This window comes from Malassezia globosa (genome assembly GCF_000181695.2).
Source record: "Malassezia globosa CBS 7966 chromosome Unknown mgl_sf_1.1, whole genome shotgun sequence".
NCBI classification, from domain to species: domain Eukaryota; kingdom Fungi; phylum Basidiomycota; class Malasseziomycetes; order Malasseziales; family Malasseziaceae; genus Malassezia; species Malassezia globosa.
The window spans coordinates 168,449-186,974 of NW_001849874.1; the positions used below are offsets into that span (position 1 = coordinate 168,449).

Consider the following 18,526-nt stretch of genomic DNA (forward strand, 5'->3'; position numbering starts at 1 on the left):
CTCGATATTCCGTGCGGATGCATTGGCTGTGAGTCATGTGCAGCATTCATGGAGCCAGGCGCCCCAGCTCCCGTTCTCGATCAGCATGGAACGCTCAACACATACACAAACAAGAAGCATTATGTGGTGATTGATACCAATGTTGTTCTGCATCAGATGGATGTACTGGAGTCGCCTGTCTTTACGAATGTCATTGTCATGCAAACAGTAGCGAATGAAGTGCGGAATCATAGTATGCCGCTGTATAACCGACTGCGCACATTGCTTATGGATCCAGACCGTCGTTTCTGGCTCTTCTACAATGACTTCCATCAAGACACGAATGTAGTCCGAGAGTCGGACGAGACACCCAACGACCGCAACGACCGCGCGATCCGCCAGGCCGCAGCCTTTTACTCGGCACATCTACGCACGTATGCACTGCCAGGGTGTGTGGATACGACGGTGCTGGTGAGTGAGGATGTTGAGAACGTGCACAAAGCTCGCAAAGATGGCTTGCTCGCGTGCAGTGTGCGCGAGTACATAACTGGCTTCAGTAATGCTGAGCAATTAAGTGATCTGCTGTCGGCCCGCACACTTGACGATGATTCGCATACGCAGCCACGCGGAACTCGCATATTTGACGAGTACTGGCCAGCATCGCAGCTGGAAGCGGGATTCAAAGCGGGCACGCTGCACAAGGGTTTCTTCAATGCCAATGCATACAATTTCCTGGAAGGGACTGTTCGTTCAGACTCACTTTCGAAGCCGATTTTGCTCCAGGGCCGGGACTCGATGAACCGCGCGGTAGATGGCGATGTTGTCTATGTGGCACTCCTCCCGAAGAGCGAATGGAAGGGGGCTTCAGATGAAGTGTTGGAGGCGGAGTCGACGCAGCGGAATGATGATGCGCGCGATAGTGATGACGAGGGTGATGAGGATACTCCGCAGGATACCCCCGTCACGCATGGAAGCGGCACGGAGCGACAGCCGATGGGCCGGGTTGTTGGAATTGCGCGACGGAACTGGCGGTCGTATGTGGCGCATATCGATGCAAGCACTGTGAACGAAGGTGCACTCGCCACACTCGGTCCACAGACCCTGTTTGCCTCGCCGGTAGACCGCAAGATACCCCGCATCAAAATACGTACGCGGCAAGCTGGAGCATTGATAGGCTGCAAGATCTTGGTCGCGATGGACGAGTGGAAGAGCACGTCTCGGTATCCCGAAGGCCACTTTATCCGCTCACTCGGAGCCATTGAAAGCAAGGAGGCAGAGCAGGAGAGTCTGCTCCTCGAATTTGACGTGCCGTACCGCCCATTCAGCAAGGCCATTCTCGCATGTCTCCCAGCGGAAGGCGACGCATGGACTGTGCCGCCGAAAGATGCTGCCTTGGAGGGGGAGACTCGTGCCGCGAAGATCTGGCAGAATCGCGTCGATCTACGTGCTGAGACGATCTGCAGTATCGACCCACCAGGCTGCCAGGACATTGACGACGCATTGCATGCAAAGCGCCTTCCCAATGGCAACATCGAGGCAGGTGTCCATATTGCTGACGTGTCGTTCTTTGTGCGGCCTGATACGCCGATGGATGCGGAAGCAGCATCCCGAGGCACCACTGTGTACCTGGTTGACCGGCGTATCGACATGCTGCCACACCTTCTCGGCACGAATTTATGCTCGCTGCGCCCGTATGTCGAGCGCCTTGCATTTAGTGTGGTATGGGAAATGACGCCAGATGCGCAAGTCGTGCAAGCACGTTTCTTCAAGTCTGTCATTGCCAGCAAGGCCGCGTTCACGTATAAAGAGGCTCAGACGCGCAAGGATGACATGAAGCAGACCGACACAATCACAGAAAGCATTCGATTGCTGAACCATCTGGCGATCAAGCTGCGTGAGGCGCGCATGAGTGCGGGCGCTTTGAATCTCGCAAGTCCTGAAGTTCGTATCCATCTAGAGAGTGCCGAATCGTCCGCCCCTATCGACGTGGAGCAGAAGGAGGTACTTGAGACGAACAGTTTGGTGGAAGAATTCATGCTTCTCGCAAATACAAGCGTCGCACGACGCATCTACGAAGCGTATCCTACGACGGCCGTGCTGCGTCGACACGTGCCGCCGCCCGCTGATAACTTCGAGACCCTTCAAGACATTCTAAAGAAGCGGCGCAACATGGACTTGGATGTATCGTCGTCGGGAGCGCTGGCGGCATCACTGGACAAGTGCATAGATAAGAGGGATCCAGCCTTCAATACACTTGTGCGAATCCTCGCGACGCGGTGTATGTTGTCTGCCGAATACTTCTGTACGGGGAGCGTTCCACGCAATGCATTTGGCCATTACGGTCTCGCTATGGATATGTACACGCACTTTACGTCGCCTATTCGACGGTACGCCGATGTTCTTGCCCATCGTCAGCTGGCTGCAGCCATCCAGTACGAGCCGCTGCCTTCCAATCTGTACAGCAAACACTATGTGGACCAGGTGATGGACAACGTGAATAAACGGCACCGACTCGCTCAGATGGCGGGTCGTGCCTCTGTGGAGTTCTTTGTGGGCTTGGCCATCGGTGCAAAGAACGCTGAACGAGGCGCTGATGCGACGCTTGTCGGTCAGGGGCAAGACAAGCACCTTTTGCGTGCTGATGCATATGTCGTACGAACCTTCCGCAATGGACTCGCAGTGTTTGTGAGCCAGTATGGACTGGAAGGTCTTATCACGTTCAAGGGCGAATGTCAGTATGATCCTGATAAGTACGAAGTCACCATCCCAGCGAGTCTGTCGTCGCTTGACCACGATGTGACGTTGGGCATCTTTGATCGGTGCAAAGTGGAAATCGGCATTGAGAAGGACCGGAACACGAAGCGCGGACGCACCAAGATGGCCCTGGTTTAGTTTGCGAGAGGCTGGGCTTGTCCCATGTCTGGCAAGGTAGCAATCTGCCACAAAACAACACATAGACGCGCTTTGCTGGTCGTAGAGGCTGACCCGTTCTTCACGCCATGCCACGGCGGATCGTGGAACGACCTTGTTTTTACCTAACGACAAACTATGGATAGCAACATGCCCCGACCATGTTCGCACGTGGACTCACATTGCTCGGTCCATTAGTTCCGACACGCACCCCTAGTTGTCGGCCATGATCTGAGGCCACGTGCATGGCTCATACTGAGCAATCTCCGACTCGTTGAACCAGAGGCCAATCTCCTTCGTAGCCGAGTCAAAGCCATCCGAGGCATGGATGATGTTGCGGCCGACGCTCACGGCGTACTGACCACGGACCGAGCCAGGGTCCGCCTCGAGCGGGTTCGTGGCGCCAACCATTCGACGGCCCTGACGAATCACATCCTTACCTTCCCAGACCATGGCCACCACAGGCGTGCCTTGCGTGATATACTTGACGAGCGAAGGGTAGAAGGGGCGCGCAGACAAGTCGGCATAGTGCTCTTTCGCCAGCTGCTCCGATGGCACGACAGACTTGATCGCTACAAGCTTGTAGCCGCGCGACTCGAAGCGGTCAATGATCTTGCCCACAATCTGACGGCTCACACCATCAGGCTTGATCATAATGAAGCTGCGTTCACCAGCCGTCTTGTACTCGCCGGCGATTGTGCGTGGTCCTTCCAGCTGCAGCTGAGGCAGACTGTAAAGCGACAAGCCAGCCACGCCAGCAGCTGCCGCCAGAGCGAGTGGCGTTGTCGCGCGGGCCATAGGCACAGCACGCGCCGTAGAGAACATGCGCGAAGCACCACGCAGAGCTGCGGTCGAGGCAATCTTGGAGAACATGGTTCTTCGTGTGGATGATGGAAAGTTGGTGCAATGCGGTAGAAGATGAATATGACGGAGCTAGGCCCGCCCAGACCAGGGCGACGAGGATCGAACTGGATGTGGAGGCCTTCATGCCTGCTGAGCCCGTCGGTCAGTGAGTCTGCCACCCAAACGAAACCGCTCGCCACGCGGCATACACACGGCCAAAGGGGCTCCACTTGTGCGAGGCGCCACGTGCGTAAGGTGATCTAGATTGGCCGATGACTCCATCCCCTCGTTCGACGCACAGTATCGGGGCGCCGAAGCCATACGCCGGAGAAAGAAAAAAAAAGAGCCTGGTCTCTCTGCAAGTGTTGAATTCAGCGTGTATCGTCACGCGACTGCCAATGTCTTTCATGCAAGCAGGTGAGGTTGAAACAACAGCACCCGTAGCATCGCTACCCGTCTTTCTGTCCGCGTCCATCCCACCCCAGGCACGGCTTGAACTGTTCCAATACCCCTTGTATGCACGCGGCCGATCCTTGCCGGTGCCGGCGACAGCGGCACAGCGGGGCCAGCGAGTAGCTAGTCGGTGGCGTCCACAGACAAATCGAGTGGAAATGGAGCTTCCACTTGACATGCGCGAATCTGTCTACAACCATGAGCGTGGCGCAGAATGGGCCGAAGCTACCGCAAGCATGGGGACTATTCCAGTCCCCGGCGAAACGAGGGTGAAACAAGAGCGTGGATCTTTGTCGGACACGTCATCGGCTGTGCCGCGCTTTGACCGTATGCGCCTCGAAAGCAACCAGATTCAGAATGCGACTCGTTACATGGTCGGCACAGTTCGCCATGGTGAGCTGCATCTTGTGCCGCTGCATGCCATCCTGCAGATGCGACCATCAATGCAGCATGTCGACTTAATGAGCCAGGCAGAAGACGCAGGTCGCCGACTGCCTACCTCTGATGATGAGAGTGACACACAGAGTGATGCACGTCGTGCGCCCGTAGTGTCATTAAATGTATCGATGCGGAGCAGCGATGCAACATCCAACTCGCTTACGTCTCGAGCCGGAACACAGTCAGCGCACATGAACCAGCGCGATGCTGAGGCAGAGCGGTGGATTGATCTGCGTTTTCAGGACGTGTCCATCACGCCTGATGCGACGGACCGACTCCTCGCACAACAGCGTGAGCACTTGGTTTGCACAACCCAGGTCCAGGAGTTCTTTTAAGTGGCTTGCCGCTCTATGTACAACACCCATTACGAAGCATTTGGAGCAGGAGCCGTAGCAGCTGTCGACCCCGACGATGGTTTTGGCGCCGATCCGGACCCTGGACCTGTCGCAGGTGTCGTAGATGCGGACGCGGATCCCGAACCAGATCCAGAGGCGGCGCCTGAGCCAGACCCTATACTCGTCGCAGACGAAGATGTCGACGGCATCGTGGCCGCTGGACCTGTCGACGGTGCAGCCGCAGAGCCTGCGCCTGTGCGAGTACTTGTGCTTGTACCTGCCGATGCCGCTTTGTTTGCTGCTTCCTGTGCCGCATCAGCCGCACGCTCCTCACGGATCGTACGACGGATCTGCTTGATATCATGAAGATGTCGCTTCTTCGCATCATGCTCGACTTGCAGTTTGCGCAGTGCCTGCTGGTGTCGGCTTTTGATGAGCGCATTCATTGTGCTTTCAATATCGTGCTGCTTCCGCTTGATCAGCGATTCGATTTCTCGGCACTCGGCCTCGAGCTGCGACTCACGCACACGACGCTCTGCCTCTTCTTCGCCGCCCTCGTCGTCGTCTTCCTTGTCAGACTTGGGCTCGGCGTCGTCGTCATCTGCCTCGGCTTGCGCTTCGTCGTCGTCGTCGTCGTCGTCGTCCCACAGGTCCTCCAAGTCGCTATCCTGTGCGCTTCGTGCATCATCGTCGCTGCCCGCGCCGGCGTCCTCATTGTCACTCGCCGATTCATCTTCGCCGCCAGTTCCTTGCTCACGCGCTAGTGCAGCGTCCAGCTCAGCAGCCAGGTCCTGGTCCACGTTTTCATCGTCGTCATCCATCGCGCCCTCATCGTCGTCATCGTCATCGTCGTCATCGCCATCGTCATCGCCATCGGCATGGGCTGACGCGCCACCCTCCTGCTTTCCTTCGTCGTCCGACGCATGGTGCTCCATGTCAGCGGCGCTGAACTTTTGCTGTGACACATCCTGCTCAATCTGGTCAGCCTGTGCTGGGTCGATAAATTCATACGTGACGCGCTCAGCGCGCTTGTCGTCGTTCAAGAGACCCTCGACTTCCTTCTCAACGGTATCAATCGAGCGGTTGTGGACGCGCTTGCGGAACCTGCGCTTACGTGCCCATTGCATTGGCGGCGTTATGCCATGTGGATAGATGTACTCGTCATTCGAGCTCTTGGCAGAGTGCGTCGCAGCCGTAGCTTCACTCTCATTGGCAATAGGCCGCTCAATCAGCAGCATCTGTGAAATGTCGGCAATCTTGAAGATTTGCTTGTTGTCAAGTGTCTTGTGAGACTCAATGATGCACGGCAGGTCTACGAGCTTGGCCGCATACAGCTGCTGTCCAATGTGGAAGACAGCTCTTCGCGAGTCTTTGAACTTGAACCAGACGTCGTTGTACTCGCTGCGCCGGCGAATTGCTTGACGCAGTGCATCTAGCTCTCCATGTTCGCCCGGTCCCTCTGGCACACGTAGAATCAGCTGCTCTTCAAAGGCCATTCCCTCTCCAGTCTCGTCATCTTCACTGTCCAGCTCACGATCATAGCCCTGCATGTAAGGCCGCGTCTTGGGCCCGTCGCCTGTCGCTGTAGCTCCTGCCACATGCCGCGAAAAGTTGAGCCTCACTCGCGGCTTGCGAAACTGCGCGCGCAAGCGAACCTTTGACTTGTCACCATTCTCACTCATGACCTGAGCAAAGACGATCTATACGTCGTCGCTGCTTTGTATCGCGCCACACGTCCCCACCTCGTTACGCTTCGACGCGTTGTCGATCGCACGTCGTGGTGGACGTCGTGGAGTGACGCGCATGCGTATGAATATGGGAAATAATCGCTGCGCACCAAGCGACGCTACTCAAATCCATCACACATGTGCCCAAAAGGACGTCCCAAGAAAACAAATAACCAAAAAAAAAAAACTTTCAAAACATGCGTGTGTCTGCCCACCTCACTCTCCCCCTCCAGGGATTCAAATGACACACTCTCCAGTACATATGCCGCGCCAAAGAGCACGCACACTTTCCCTGGGCTTCTCCACCCCCGTTTCACTACCCTCTGTCTCCACCCTCCAAGCTTCTTAACCCCAAGCGTAGAATCATCCCAACGCCCGCCTTCCAGCATTGCCTTTGGCTCGACACAGACATTGTGTTGTCCGTCCTACCTCATAGTCTTCGATCTTGAAGCCTTATGCCACAAGCTACGCCGTTTCATGCATGCTACGAGGCACTTTTGGCCGGTGAGCGTCCATGGGAAGCAGACGAATCCCCGACAGCGGCGGGGCAGCGTGCGTCAGAAAAAGCGAATGCGGCACCACGTGCACAGTACATGCTAGAGTTGCTAAGCAAGCCAGTCGAACACAGCGTCATCGTGGACCTGCTTGCCAATGTATCGCCGAACGAAATGATGGACGACCGCTATGCACGTCGCCGCGATAATATCACCGGCCTATGGAAAGAAGCTTTGCGTGTATGGACAGAGTCATCCAATCTCCATGACGAGCTTGTGTGCCATGCGATTGACACAATTTTGGCACTTGCTTGTGCGTTGCTGCCCAAGGCCTATACCAACTACACGCTGGACGTGATTACTCTCTTGGCAGGTCGCATGGACGAAGCAGACGACATGTTCTATGCACTCATGACGGCCATTGAACGCACATGTCGACGGCCTCAGATCGATACTCATAACAGCGATGATGTCTTTGCCCATGCACCATCACCACCTTCGTCGTCTGCCGTCATCGCCCATCAACAGCACAGTGCACTCCGATTGGTCATTGTGCTGACGGCGTGCACAGGTAGCACGTCCCTCACTACATACCTTTTACACCGCGATCTGTTCGCTGCAGCGATGCACGTTGCTCAAACAACCAGTGCGTCGAATGAACACGTGCTTTGCGACGTGGCTCTATGTACAGCTCTTCTTGCCACAGCCGGTCATGCTCATGGCACCACACATGCGACGGGTCTAGGGCGTGATCCCGTGTCGTCCGCCTTCATGAATCATGTGGCATTCCAGCCATACCAACGGCGCATGCGCGACTATGCGCATCTTCACGACCTTAAGCGCATAGCACATGCTTGCTCAGCACGTGCCATGCACATCTTGGCCGCCTACACGCACGACGAACACGCAGCCACCCACCAAAGCCGTTCTCGCATGTGGGGACTCGACTGGATGTACATGGACTCGCGCAAGAACCTTTTGTCGGCTACGACTGCCCTCTCACCCACGGCATCCGCCGCGGCATCAGCCACAGCACCAACACGGCCGCCACCCCATGCTTGGCTCTTCTTCGCCCTATGGGTATGGGTGCATTCCAACACCAGGTTCCACGCATGTGTCGTGGATGCCGAAAGCCAAGGTGGCGAGCCGCCTCTGATCGTCTCGTTCCTCTCCGTCACGTCGTTTCTGCTGACGCATGCAGCGATATGTGCGCGAGCAACAATGTACGCGCACACGGCGCTGCAGATCATGCTTGTGCTTCTGGGGCGGACAGACGCACAGGCTCCCATGCAGGCAGTGACGAAGCGCCTGCTTCTCGACGAAGATTCCCTCGAGTCACCCGCTGCACGTTGGTGTTGGCAGGTCGTGCAATGCCGCGACAAGCCAGGTGCGCTTCCGCCCATGCCCAAAACAGGCACAAAGCGCCCACGACGACTTGCTACGTGCTGTGTGAACAACGTCGCCATCTTTCTCAAGTACAACCGAAGCAAGCACTTGGACGCTGCTAGTTTCCGGACCGCGCTGATGGCCATCCAGCGCATCGTGCTTTTGTGTGCCCAGAACAAGCTTCTTCTAGAGTACGATTGGCTCGAAGCATGGCGCGCGATCCTTGCGACAGCTGATTTCATCGCTGCCCGACAGACCGAGATTAGCGACGACACACATCAGCTTGCCGAGTGCCTCATCGAGACAATGGCCGTCGTGCTTGTGTACTCCGACAAGTTCCTGCAAACGCCTGCGGAAACGCACTGGCTTCTCTACGAGCTCGCGCGTTCCAAGCACACAATCGAGAAGCTCATCCCTATCACTAGCACTAGCAGCACGGCACGTCAGGTGCATGGTGTTCTGCTGCGCGAAATACTCGATGCCATCGATGCCGACATGGCAAAGGAGCACGACAGGGCTCGCTCCGCACGTAGCTGGCTTTTCTTCCAACGCAACAGTGCCAATGAGCCCGTGAGTATGCACACCATCCTAAGCATCATCCAACACCTTGATTTGCCTACACTCCTGGCGTCGGACAAACCAGCGTGTGCCGCCGTTGCACGAGCGGCCCTCACGGCGAGTAGTGGACGGAGTCCAGGAGGTGTGCCAAGTCCGAGCGCCTCGCTTCTTCGTACCGTACAGCACGACTGGCTAGCGAGTTAAGTGGCACCCGATGGCAGGGTCAAGTCCTTTTGCTTCGTACCTGTGGCATTTGATTGTGAAGATGGCGACGCAGGCGCTACATTCGAATCAAACAAGTCCGCATAGGGACTGTCTGGTCCGTCCAGCGAGCCGAAATCCACCCACGATAGGTCCAGCACATTGTCATTCATTGTAGACGGATCTGTCCCGGTATGCACTGGGGCTTCTGACGACCGCATTGGCCGCGAAACATGGTCCATGAGCACATTCGATAAAACGTCCGCATCACTCGCCAATTTGTGTACATCGAGCTTGCGCCGCTTTGCATCTGGTAGCGCTGCGCGTTCATTCGTGTTGTCTGTCTGTTCTTGTACGCCACCGGTTTCTGGTATCGGAGCACAAAGAGTCTTAGAATCCGCTCGCGTCGGATTCATGTGTGACGTCTCTGAAAGAGATGCGGCTGATTGCGGTACGTTGGCCGCATCGGGAACATTGGCCAGACCCTGGGCATGAACTGACGGCGGGACAGGCGCCGAGCTCGTTGACGAGTCTGGCGCGACTGAAAAAGGTGTACTTGGAGACTCGACAGGGGCTGAGGCGTCCACCGGTGCAGGAGCATGCACTTTCGCAGGCATAGGCGAGGATGATGGGTTGGCTATCGATGGTGTACCGGAAAGCGGGGTCGCACTTGATGTCATCGGCACCTGTCCAAGTGATGCGCCCGACACTTGCTCGGTCGTTGCTGGCATATCCACCGGGAAAGAGGACATTATCTGATATAATCCCATATGAGGAACCGCTGCATTTGGTACCATACCGACACCAGTCACTGTAGGCACAGGAGTACTGGTACCTTCAAGTAGACGCTCAAATTGCACCTGCGCACATAAGAGATGCTCCGACAGCGAGCACACACGTGCATAGTACGAGCGACATGCACTGATCAAGGAATGGAGTGCTGGTATCGAGTCACTCGAGGGCCGACCCTCACGGGCATATTGCGCGTGACGGACAAGAAACCAACCGACCTGTCGAATTACATCTTCCAATGAAGACACCACGGCCTCTGCTTGAGCTCCAATGTAAGAAGCGGTTGCTTTAGGTATCGCGGCAGCTGATTCCGGTACACGACTTGAAGCGCCCTTGACTTCTTCTGCGTCTGATTCTGCACCCGCATCCACCCGCTCCATCGTACAGTGTGCGAACGTTGATCCCAACTTCTTACCAACACGCTTGTCCCACTGTAGCTGCGTGCGGAGGAGGAAGCAATAGCCGCATCTTGCCATGTGCGCTGATGGATCACGTGATAGAGTCTTCGGCAGGCAGGCGCGGTGCACAGCCAGGAAGTTTTTGCCAGGGGCAGAGTCAAATAAAAGGCAGGGGGCGAAGGAGATTGTCACTCTCCATTGTTTAACGAGCAAGGACACGTACACATGCACACGCTGCTTGCAGCAATGTGCTAATGAGCGCTAGATAATGGCGTCTTGTAGTTCGTGTGGTGTCCGAGACTCAAGCATTGGCCACTCTTTGGCAAGTGAGCTTGCACTGATAAGTGTCGCGGTAGCTTGACTTGTCACCTGGTGTCCATACATTCTTTAGTGCGATTATTCATGCATACATGCATGTATATTGGCGACCATAGCCTTAGAATTGCCATATCAGTGCGTCTTGATCAGCGGACGAAGTATGTATCTGCATTCAAACGCGTTAGTCAAATGGGCTAGCAGACCAGATCACCGTCCCATCCGAGACGTTCCCACTCCAATCAAAGCCGGAGCACGCCCTTTGCGCGCGAGGTCCGGAGTTATTTTTTTGCTATCAGGCAAACAAAAAAAATGCCAGGCCTTGTTGCAGCTCTCCATATTACCTGGCGCCTAGAACCAATCGCCAGTCCGTCTGGGGTGCCTGTCAGTGATTTTGACTGCAGCCCAATATGCAGCATTTTTTTCTCCGAATCGCCTTTTTTTCTCCTCTTTATCATCTCGCACTAGAGCGTTCCTTGCCAGTAACACCTACAGCACTGAAAAAGCATTGAGCAAGATGGCAGGTCTGGATAACCAGACCAAGATCATCGCTCTGCTTGGTATTGATATCGTTTTTTTCTTCATCGAAATTATCAGTGGATATGCTGTAGGCTCTCTTGCTTTGGTGGCGGACAGTTTCCACATGCTCAATGACATCATGTCCCTCGTTGTTGCTTTGTATGCTGTAAGATTAGTGCAAAAAGGTGGTCAAAGCCCGAAATATTCGTACGGATGGCAGCGTGCGGAAATTCTTGGTGCTTTATTCAACGGAGTGTTTCTGATGGCCTTGTGCTTTAGCATTTTCATGGAGGCGCTAGAACGCCTCATCGCTAAGCCTCAAGTTTCAAATCCACATGTAGTAGTAACTGTGGGTTCGCTAGGCCTTCTTTCAAACATTGTGGGCCTTTGCCTATTTCATGGGCACGGTCATGTTCACGGGCACAACCACAGCCATGATCATGGTCACGATCATGATATTGAGAATGGCACATCCCACCACCATGATATGGAACAGGGACACGAGAATCACCACGTGCACAAATCAGACCGTGACCAACATCAAAATGGCAATCGTGAAGGACGGCAGCATCTGCATGGTCATGAGCATGCCCATGGCCGCAGGACAGAAAGTGCGACAGAGCGAACGACTCGTACGAAGAACGAAGAAGCTGAACTTGGCCAGAAAGTGCGTGACATCGTAGGTCATCCTGCCAAGGCACGCGCATTTGTCATGGACAAGGCACATTCGCTCGGGTATGACACCGCGTCTTCGAAACATGATAGTGAGCACCATCGCCTGTTGTCACCTCGTACAACTTCAAGCTCTTACGGGGCAGTCAATTTGCCGAGCGCCTCAGTGTCACCATCGCGCCAACGTCGCCTGTCACATGCTGAAGCTTCTACCGAGGAAGATGTGCGCCGGCACCGTCAGTCCATTGGCTCGGGTGCCCACACCCACGATAACATGAACATGACAGGCGTGTTTTTGCACGTGCTAGGTGATGCCATCGGCAACGTTGGCGTCATTTTTGCCGGCGCATTTATCCTTTTCACAGAGTACAGCTGGCGCCATTACGCTGATCCGGTCATCTCTTTTATTATTGCGTGTATTATATTCCACTCTGCTTTGCCTCTGGTAAAGTCAGCATCGTTTATTCTCCTCCAAGGCGTCCCAACAACTGTTTCGTTGGACGGCGTGCGCGATTCGGTACTTCGTATTGAGGGTGTTTTGAGTGTGCATGACTTGCATGTATGGCAGCTGAATGAGAACAAAATCGTCGCGAGTCTGCACGTCATGGTTGACTGCTCCGGTGAACAGACCACACGTTATATGTTCATCGCTGACCAAGTTCGCAGAACATTGCACATTTGGGGTATTCATTCGTCGACGATCCAGCCAGAATTCGTTCCCGGCGGATTGAAAGAGGCAGCGGAACTAAGTGGTGTGGCTGTTCAGGACCGTTTTGATGAGCATGGTCGTCTGCTCACGCCCGACGGTCATCTTGTGAGAGAAGAAGTCGCTTCCGGATTGAACTCCGCGTGTCTTTTGGCGTGTGATGGCGACGAGTGTCGCGATGCTCAGTGTTGCGAGATGCCCTCTTCTGGCAAGAGTTCTGCTACTCCGTAGACACTATACTATCATGTTATATACATTCCCATCCGTTGCCGGTAACATCGACAAATAAAGAAAAAAAATCGCAAACTTGCACATGTTCTTGATTGCTCACATTTGTACTCCTCTCTTAGCCCCATAGATGGGTCATAGGCATCGTGGCCCACAGATAAAAAGGTGTTGGAACCAGCCCGCACCGTCCCCTTCGACGCCCATCTAATCCCAGCTCATACGGCGTAACATATCGCACTGTAACATGCGAAAATGGCGGCTGAAAACTAACCCGAAATACTGGATACTCTTGCTCGGCATCTTGAGGCGCTGGAAGCGGCAAATGTCCCAAAAACGAATTTGTCGTCCGATGCACACGCCATGCATAAGCACCCAAGCTTTTCTCATTCTCTCGCACACGCTGCGACATACAATACGACCAGCGCTCCGTCTCAGCACGAACAGTATCGCGGACAAAGTCTAGTATCAATGAGCCAAACGCCAGGTTGTCATTCGCATTCCATTGCACAGCATGCCCACGAACCAAACGCGGAAGATCAGCCGGTCGAAACGACTTGTGTGAAAGTAGCATGCCTTGCTGGTCTCGAAACCCGATCACAATAGTCCTCACACCTAGCAGAAATGACTGCATGTACATTTTCAGCATCTTCGCATCAAGCCGATTCTGGTCATCGGCAGAGTCCACGTGCAGATTCGTCTTGAGCTCCACGACTCCCTCGCGCTCACGTTCAGTGCCTGCATCCAATGTTTCGACACAATCAACTTCTCCACCAATAATAATGCGGTTATTTCCCAACTTTGTCTTCATTATATGACACCATTGGACATTTGTATTCACGTCACCGCTCCAGCCCGGTACCTTGGCTAAGGGGAGAGAGGCAGCAGAACCAGCTGCTAGCCGCGGCGTCTCCTTCGTGCAGTATGACTCGAAGTTGTAGCCTGGATGTAAGCACAAAATTCATGCATGCATACGCATACATGCACACACATACCATAGTAAGTTGCTCGCTGTGACCTTTTTGGTTTAGGGCGCTCGTGTTGCATCGCTTGCCATTGCATCATTGTGGGTGGGACTTCTTCCAGCACGAGGGTATCGCCCAACATCATAGCATTCAATTCAAAGCCCTCCCTATACATCGAAGGCGCTTGAACATGGCAGCTCCAAGCCGTGCATAGCTTAGTCAAGATACCACGCCACGTCACAAGCTGCGTGCGAAGCATCTCTGACTCTAAGTTCTCGGCAGGCACTTGTATTTTGCCTTTCACGGGCTCTTCCAACGGCCCTCTCATAGCACTGCGTTGCATGATCGTGTAGAATACCGAGTCTAATGGATCAGGTATGTGCGGCTTGTCATGAAATCGCTCGAAGCCCACATTCAGATCAGCTCCTTGTGCACTATTCTCTTGTGTCGGAGGAATCTTATACCAACGCTTGGCCCTGTCATCAAAACACAACGACTTATTCTCATCGTACGAAAAAGTGGCCATTAATATTGGTTGCTGCACAGACACTGGCCCTGGCGGATTGATTGGCCTCCCAAGTACAGCAAGCGGAGGCAGGGTCCCCGGCGCAGACCCAAATCCTGTCATATCCAGCGATTCAAAAGAGAGAGGAACTGAGTGTGAACCTGCACTGCTTGCTGGTTCCCGTCGAGCGCCTAAATGTGGGAGTCCATAGGCCTGATACAGTCCCAAGCATGGTACCGCGTTGCCTCCATACCCCGACATGGCACAGTGAACGCGCCTATTTCGCCAGCAGCGAGAAAGTGGAGGCTTATGGGAGAAAACACGTGTCTTGGACGACTACGTGTACGTGCACGTGATGAATTGGCCATGATGAGAAGAACTTTTCCACGATACTCAGGCACGTATGTGATTGGTAGCCAAAACATTCTTTAGGCCGAATGCCAGCACAACAAGGGAGAATTGATGCAGGTGATCGTACATCAATGGCAAGACGCTCCAATCGCAGTCCCTGATTGAACGCAGCTCACTGACACAGTGGCGAAAACAGGTGGAAAAAAACCAAACGGCCAGTAAAGAAAAAGAAAATTAGCTTAGGAAGACGGAAAGAAAGTACTTGAACCGGGAAGGGCTACCCATTTCTTCGTTTCCCACCTTCATCACTCTTCACAATGGGAAAGGAGAAGCAGCACGTTAACTTGGTCGTTATCGGTCACGTCGACTCTGGTAAGTCGACGACGACTGGCCACCTCATCTACAAGTGTGGTGGTATCGACAAGCGTACAGTCGAGAAGTTCGAGAAGGAAGCTGCTGAGCTTGGTAAGGGTTCGTTCAAGTACGCTTGGGTGCTTGACAAGCTGAAGGCCGAGCGTGAGCGTGGTATCACTATCGACATTGCCCTCTGGCGCTTCGAGACCCCCAAGTACAATGTTACGGTCATTGACGCCCCGGGTCACCGTGACTTCATCAAGAACATGATTACGGGTACTTCGCAGGCTGACTGCGCTATCCTTATCATTGCCGGTGGTACGGGTGAGTTCGAGGCTGGTATCTCGAAGGATGGCCAGACTCGTGAGCACGCCCTGCTCTCGTTCACCCTCGGTGTGCGTCAGCTCATCGTCGCTGTCAACAAGATGGACAGCACTGGCTACTCTGAGGAGCGTTTCAACGAAATTGTTCGTGAAGTGTCGAACTTCGTCAAGAAGGTCGGTTACAACCCTAAGAACGTTGCCTTCGTGCCTATCTCTGGTTGGAACGGTGACAACATGATCGAGGCCACCACCAACATGCCATGGTACAAGGGCTGGGAGAAGGAGACTAAGTCGGGCAAGGCCACGGGTAAGACGCTTGTGGACGCCATTGACGCCATTGAGCCCCCGACGCGCCCTACTGACCGTCCTCTCCGTCTTCCTCTCCAGGATGTGTACAAGATTGGTGGTATTGGTACAGTCCCAGTCGGTCGTGTCGAGACCGGTGTTATCAAGCCTGGTATGGTTGTGACGTTCGCTCCTTCGGGCGTGACAACTGAAGTCAAGTCGGTTGAGATGCACCACGAGTCGCTCGCCGAGGGTCTCCCAGGTGACAACGTTGGTTTCAACGTTAAGAACGTCTCGGTGAAGGACATTCGCCGTGGTAACGTTGCCTCGGACTCGAAGAACGACCCAGCTCAGGAGGCTGCTTCGTTCAACGCCCAGGTCATTGTCATGAACCACCCTGGTCAGATCAGCAACGGTTACTCGCCAGTGCTTGACTGCCACACTGCGCACATTGCTTGCCGCTTCAACAACATCCTCCAGAAGATCGACCGTCGCTCTGGTAAGGTGCTTGAAGAGAACCCTAAGTTCGTCAAGTCGGGTGACGCTGCAATGGTTGAGATGATCCCAACCAAGCCAATGTGCGTTGAGTCGTTCAACGAGTACCCACCTCTTGGTCGTTTCGCCGTCCGTGACATGCGTCAGACCGTCGCTGTTGGTGTTATTAAGACGGTTGAGAAGGTCTCTAAGGGTGGTAAGGCTAAGACCGCCGACAAGGCCTCGAAGAAGAAGTAAATTACAACAGCTTAGCTGTCATAAAAGATCGGATATGATCGTCGTGAAAATGCGTGAACAAGCGTGTTGTTCATGAGAATCTGCATAAGTAGTTAGTGTTCATATTCGACTGTCTTCCTTCAACGCCCGCTTAAGCCGATGGCGGAGTGTATCGGCCAATTTAGTTGTTGACTTAATATAGAGTGTGGGAGTCATTTATAATAAAGTGGGAGTAACCACGGGGTTTTTCAAGAGGTTGCACTAGGACCAAGGATCGGGCATGACAGTTCTGAGGACAGAGCACGTATTGCCAATTTTTCGTAACCTAGCATTTGCAACATATCCTTGCCTATTTACCAGTCATCGTCACTCTCTTCCTCGTCTGAGCCACCCATATTCCCTTTCCGTTTGTTCAAAGCACTTGATAAGGCACTTGCCAGATCATTTTCTCCGCCACTCGTACCCGCTGCAGCTGACAACGACGAAGCTGAGCCTCCAGCACCGCCAGATGATCGAGGCGGAGGTGCATTGGGACCAGTCTTCTTAAGGTCCTTGACACTCTTGCCTTGAATGCTTGCCAATAACGCATCACGTCCAGGCTGAGGAGGTGGGAGTCCACTCATAGAACTCGAGCCACTTGGCGCAGGCGGTGCTGGTGGTGCTGGTGGTGCTGGTGGTGCTGGTGGTGCTGGTGGCGGCCCTCGTACCGACATACCGGTCGGGTCAGGTCGCACAGGTGGCGGCGGCGGTGGTGGTGGGGGTCCACGTCCGCCGACTACTGGTCGAGATGGAACAGGCGGAGGTGCACGACCGTTCACGGAATGCGGTGGCAGCGGTGGTGGTGGCGGTCGTGGCGAGGCACTCGAGCCTATTCCTGGACGAGCTGGCGGAGGAGGAGGCAAAGAGGGTCGAGAGACAGGAGGTGCACTCTGTGAAGTGCTAGTAGAATCCACGCTCCGGGATGGTAACGATGGCACCGAGGGGAGTACTGGTGACGCAGATATGGCAGGCGGTGCTGGTGGTGGTGCATTACGCGTAGACATGAGAGATGTGGTGGGAGGCGGAAGCTTATTGTCCGTCTGATGCGAATCATGGACGAGCCTCTGACTCCCACGACCCAAAAAGTCACGAAGGAATCCTTCGTTGTTTTTGATGTCTATTTCTGATACCCCCATGCTTCCAAGTTGGTCAACCAGACCGTTCCATTGTGGTTCTGCTCGGGTATCATCGGACAGTTGTTCTTTGGAAGAAGAAACGCGCTTGTCATCAGAGGAAGACGATGAGGAGCCAATCAAGCTGGAGATTTTTTTGGCAAAACTGAAGCCTGATGAGCTTGAAGATGACTTAGCATACTTTGCTCGGTTCGACACTTTCTTGTACATCTGAACGGCGCCAGACTCATCTGCATAGCACAGTCCCAGCATGCACTTGTCACCTGCAAAAGTGTGGAAGTATGGCTTATCTTCATAAAAGTAGAAGTCTTCGTACAGTTCATGGTCCCAGACTATCTGACCTTTTGACTTCAAATCGACAACTTTGAAATGGAATACATTGCTTGTATCACGCACGAAAGCAAGAGCACCCTCGACGCCAGTATAGTACCATTTATCTGGTGTAGGAAAGGCCGCATAAATGCGGACTGGCGATACGGTGATAATTTTGTATGAGGAAGACGGAAATACAGACTTGATCAGCGACTTTTCGCTGGAAGAAAAGACGGACGGCGCCATCTAGACGTAATGATGGTCGCCAGGGGACAGATAGGTTTAAATGCACGGACAAGGCCAAGGCTTCTTTCAGGCCCAATATCCGTCGGCCGGTCTTGACGACGCACGAACGCAAATATGCTATGCGTCTTGGAATTACACAAGTATCGAAGAAGTTAATAAATCCGCGACAAGGCCCAGGTGGAGAAACAAATACCTACCCAGAGCCGCATAGCAAATAGCCACTTAGGCACCAATCAAGTTGGAGGGGACCGAAGTCGAAGCCGATACGTGCACGACTCAATTCTCCCTCAACCAAGGAATGGCATTGCCGAAACGAATCATTAAGGTTAGTCTCTTAAAGGTAGAAAAATA

General features: G+C 54.0%; 8 protein-coding genes across 8 annotated transcripts; 4 read left to right on the forward strand and 4 right to left on the reverse strand.

Moving 5' to 3' along the window:
* Positions 1-48: 48 nt before the first annotated feature.
* Positions 49-2,871, forward strand: MGL_0081 (uncharacterized protein; the record flags this gene model as incomplete). Its single annotated transcript, XM_001732254.1, has 1 exon — positions 49-2,871. The coding sequence occupies one exon, from the start codon at positions 49-51 to the stop codon at positions 2,869-2,871; it is 2,823 nt and encodes a 940-aa protein (XP_001732306.1).
* Positions 2,872-3,102: 231 nt separating this feature from the next.
* MGL_0082 (uncharacterized protein) lies at positions 3,103-3,762 on the reverse strand (the record flags this gene model as incomplete). Its single annotated transcript, XM_001732255.1, has 1 exon — positions 3,103-3,762. One exon carries the CDS (start codon positions 3,760-3,762, stop codon positions 3,103-3,105), a length of 660 nt encoding a protein of 219 aa, XP_001732307.1.
* Positions 3,763-4,987: 1,225 nt separating this feature from the next.
* On the reverse strand, positions 4,988-6,640 carry MGL_0083 (uncharacterized protein; the record flags this gene model as incomplete). The annotated part of the gene is made up of 1 exon (XM_001732256.1): positions 4,988-6,640. The coding sequence occupies one exon, from the start codon at positions 6,638-6,640 to the stop codon at positions 4,988-4,990; it is 1,653 nt and encodes a 550-aa protein (XP_001732308.1).
* A 500-nt stretch (positions 6,641-7,140) lies between these two features.
* Positions 7,141-9,327, forward strand: MGL_0084 (uncharacterized protein; the record flags this gene model as incomplete). Its single annotated transcript, XM_001732257.1, has 1 exon — positions 7,141-9,327. One exon carries the CDS (start codon positions 7,141-7,143, stop codon positions 9,325-9,327), a length of 2,187 nt encoding a protein of 728 aa, XP_001732309.1.
* A 2,019-nt stretch (positions 9,328-11,346) lies between these two features.
* Positions 11,347-12,957, forward strand: MGL_0085 (uncharacterized protein; the record flags this gene model as incomplete). The annotated part of the gene is made up of 1 exon (XM_001732258.1): positions 11,347-12,957. One exon carries the CDS (start codon positions 11,347-11,349, stop codon positions 12,955-12,957), a length of 1,611 nt encoding a protein of 536 aa, XP_001732310.1.
* Positions 12,958-13,072: 115 nt separating this feature from the next.
* MGL_0086 (uncharacterized protein) lies at positions 13,073-14,259 on the reverse strand (the record flags this gene model as incomplete). The annotated part of the gene is made up of 2 exons (XM_001732259.1): positions 13,073-13,893; positions 13,947-14,259. The coding sequence occupies 2 exons, from the start codon at positions 14,257-14,259 to the stop codon at positions 13,073-13,075; spliced, it is 1,134 nt and encodes a 377-aa protein (XP_001732311.1).
* An 830-nt stretch (positions 14,260-15,089) lies between these two features.
* Positions 15,090-16,466, forward strand: MGL_0087 (translation elongation factor EF-1 alpha; the record flags this gene model as incomplete). The annotated part of the gene is made up of 1 exon (XM_001732260.1): positions 15,090-16,466. One exon carries the CDS (start codon positions 15,090-15,092, stop codon positions 16,464-16,466), a length of 1,377 nt encoding a protein of 458 aa, XP_001732312.1.
* Positions 16,467-16,798: 332 nt separating this feature from the next.
* On the reverse strand, positions 16,799-18,175 carry MGL_0088 (uncharacterized protein; the record flags this gene model as incomplete). Its single annotated transcript, XM_001732261.1, has 1 exon — positions 16,799-18,175. One exon carries the CDS (start codon positions 18,173-18,175, stop codon positions 16,799-16,801), a length of 1,377 nt encoding a protein of 458 aa, XP_001732313.1.
* Positions 18,176-18,526: the final 351 nt, after the last annotated feature.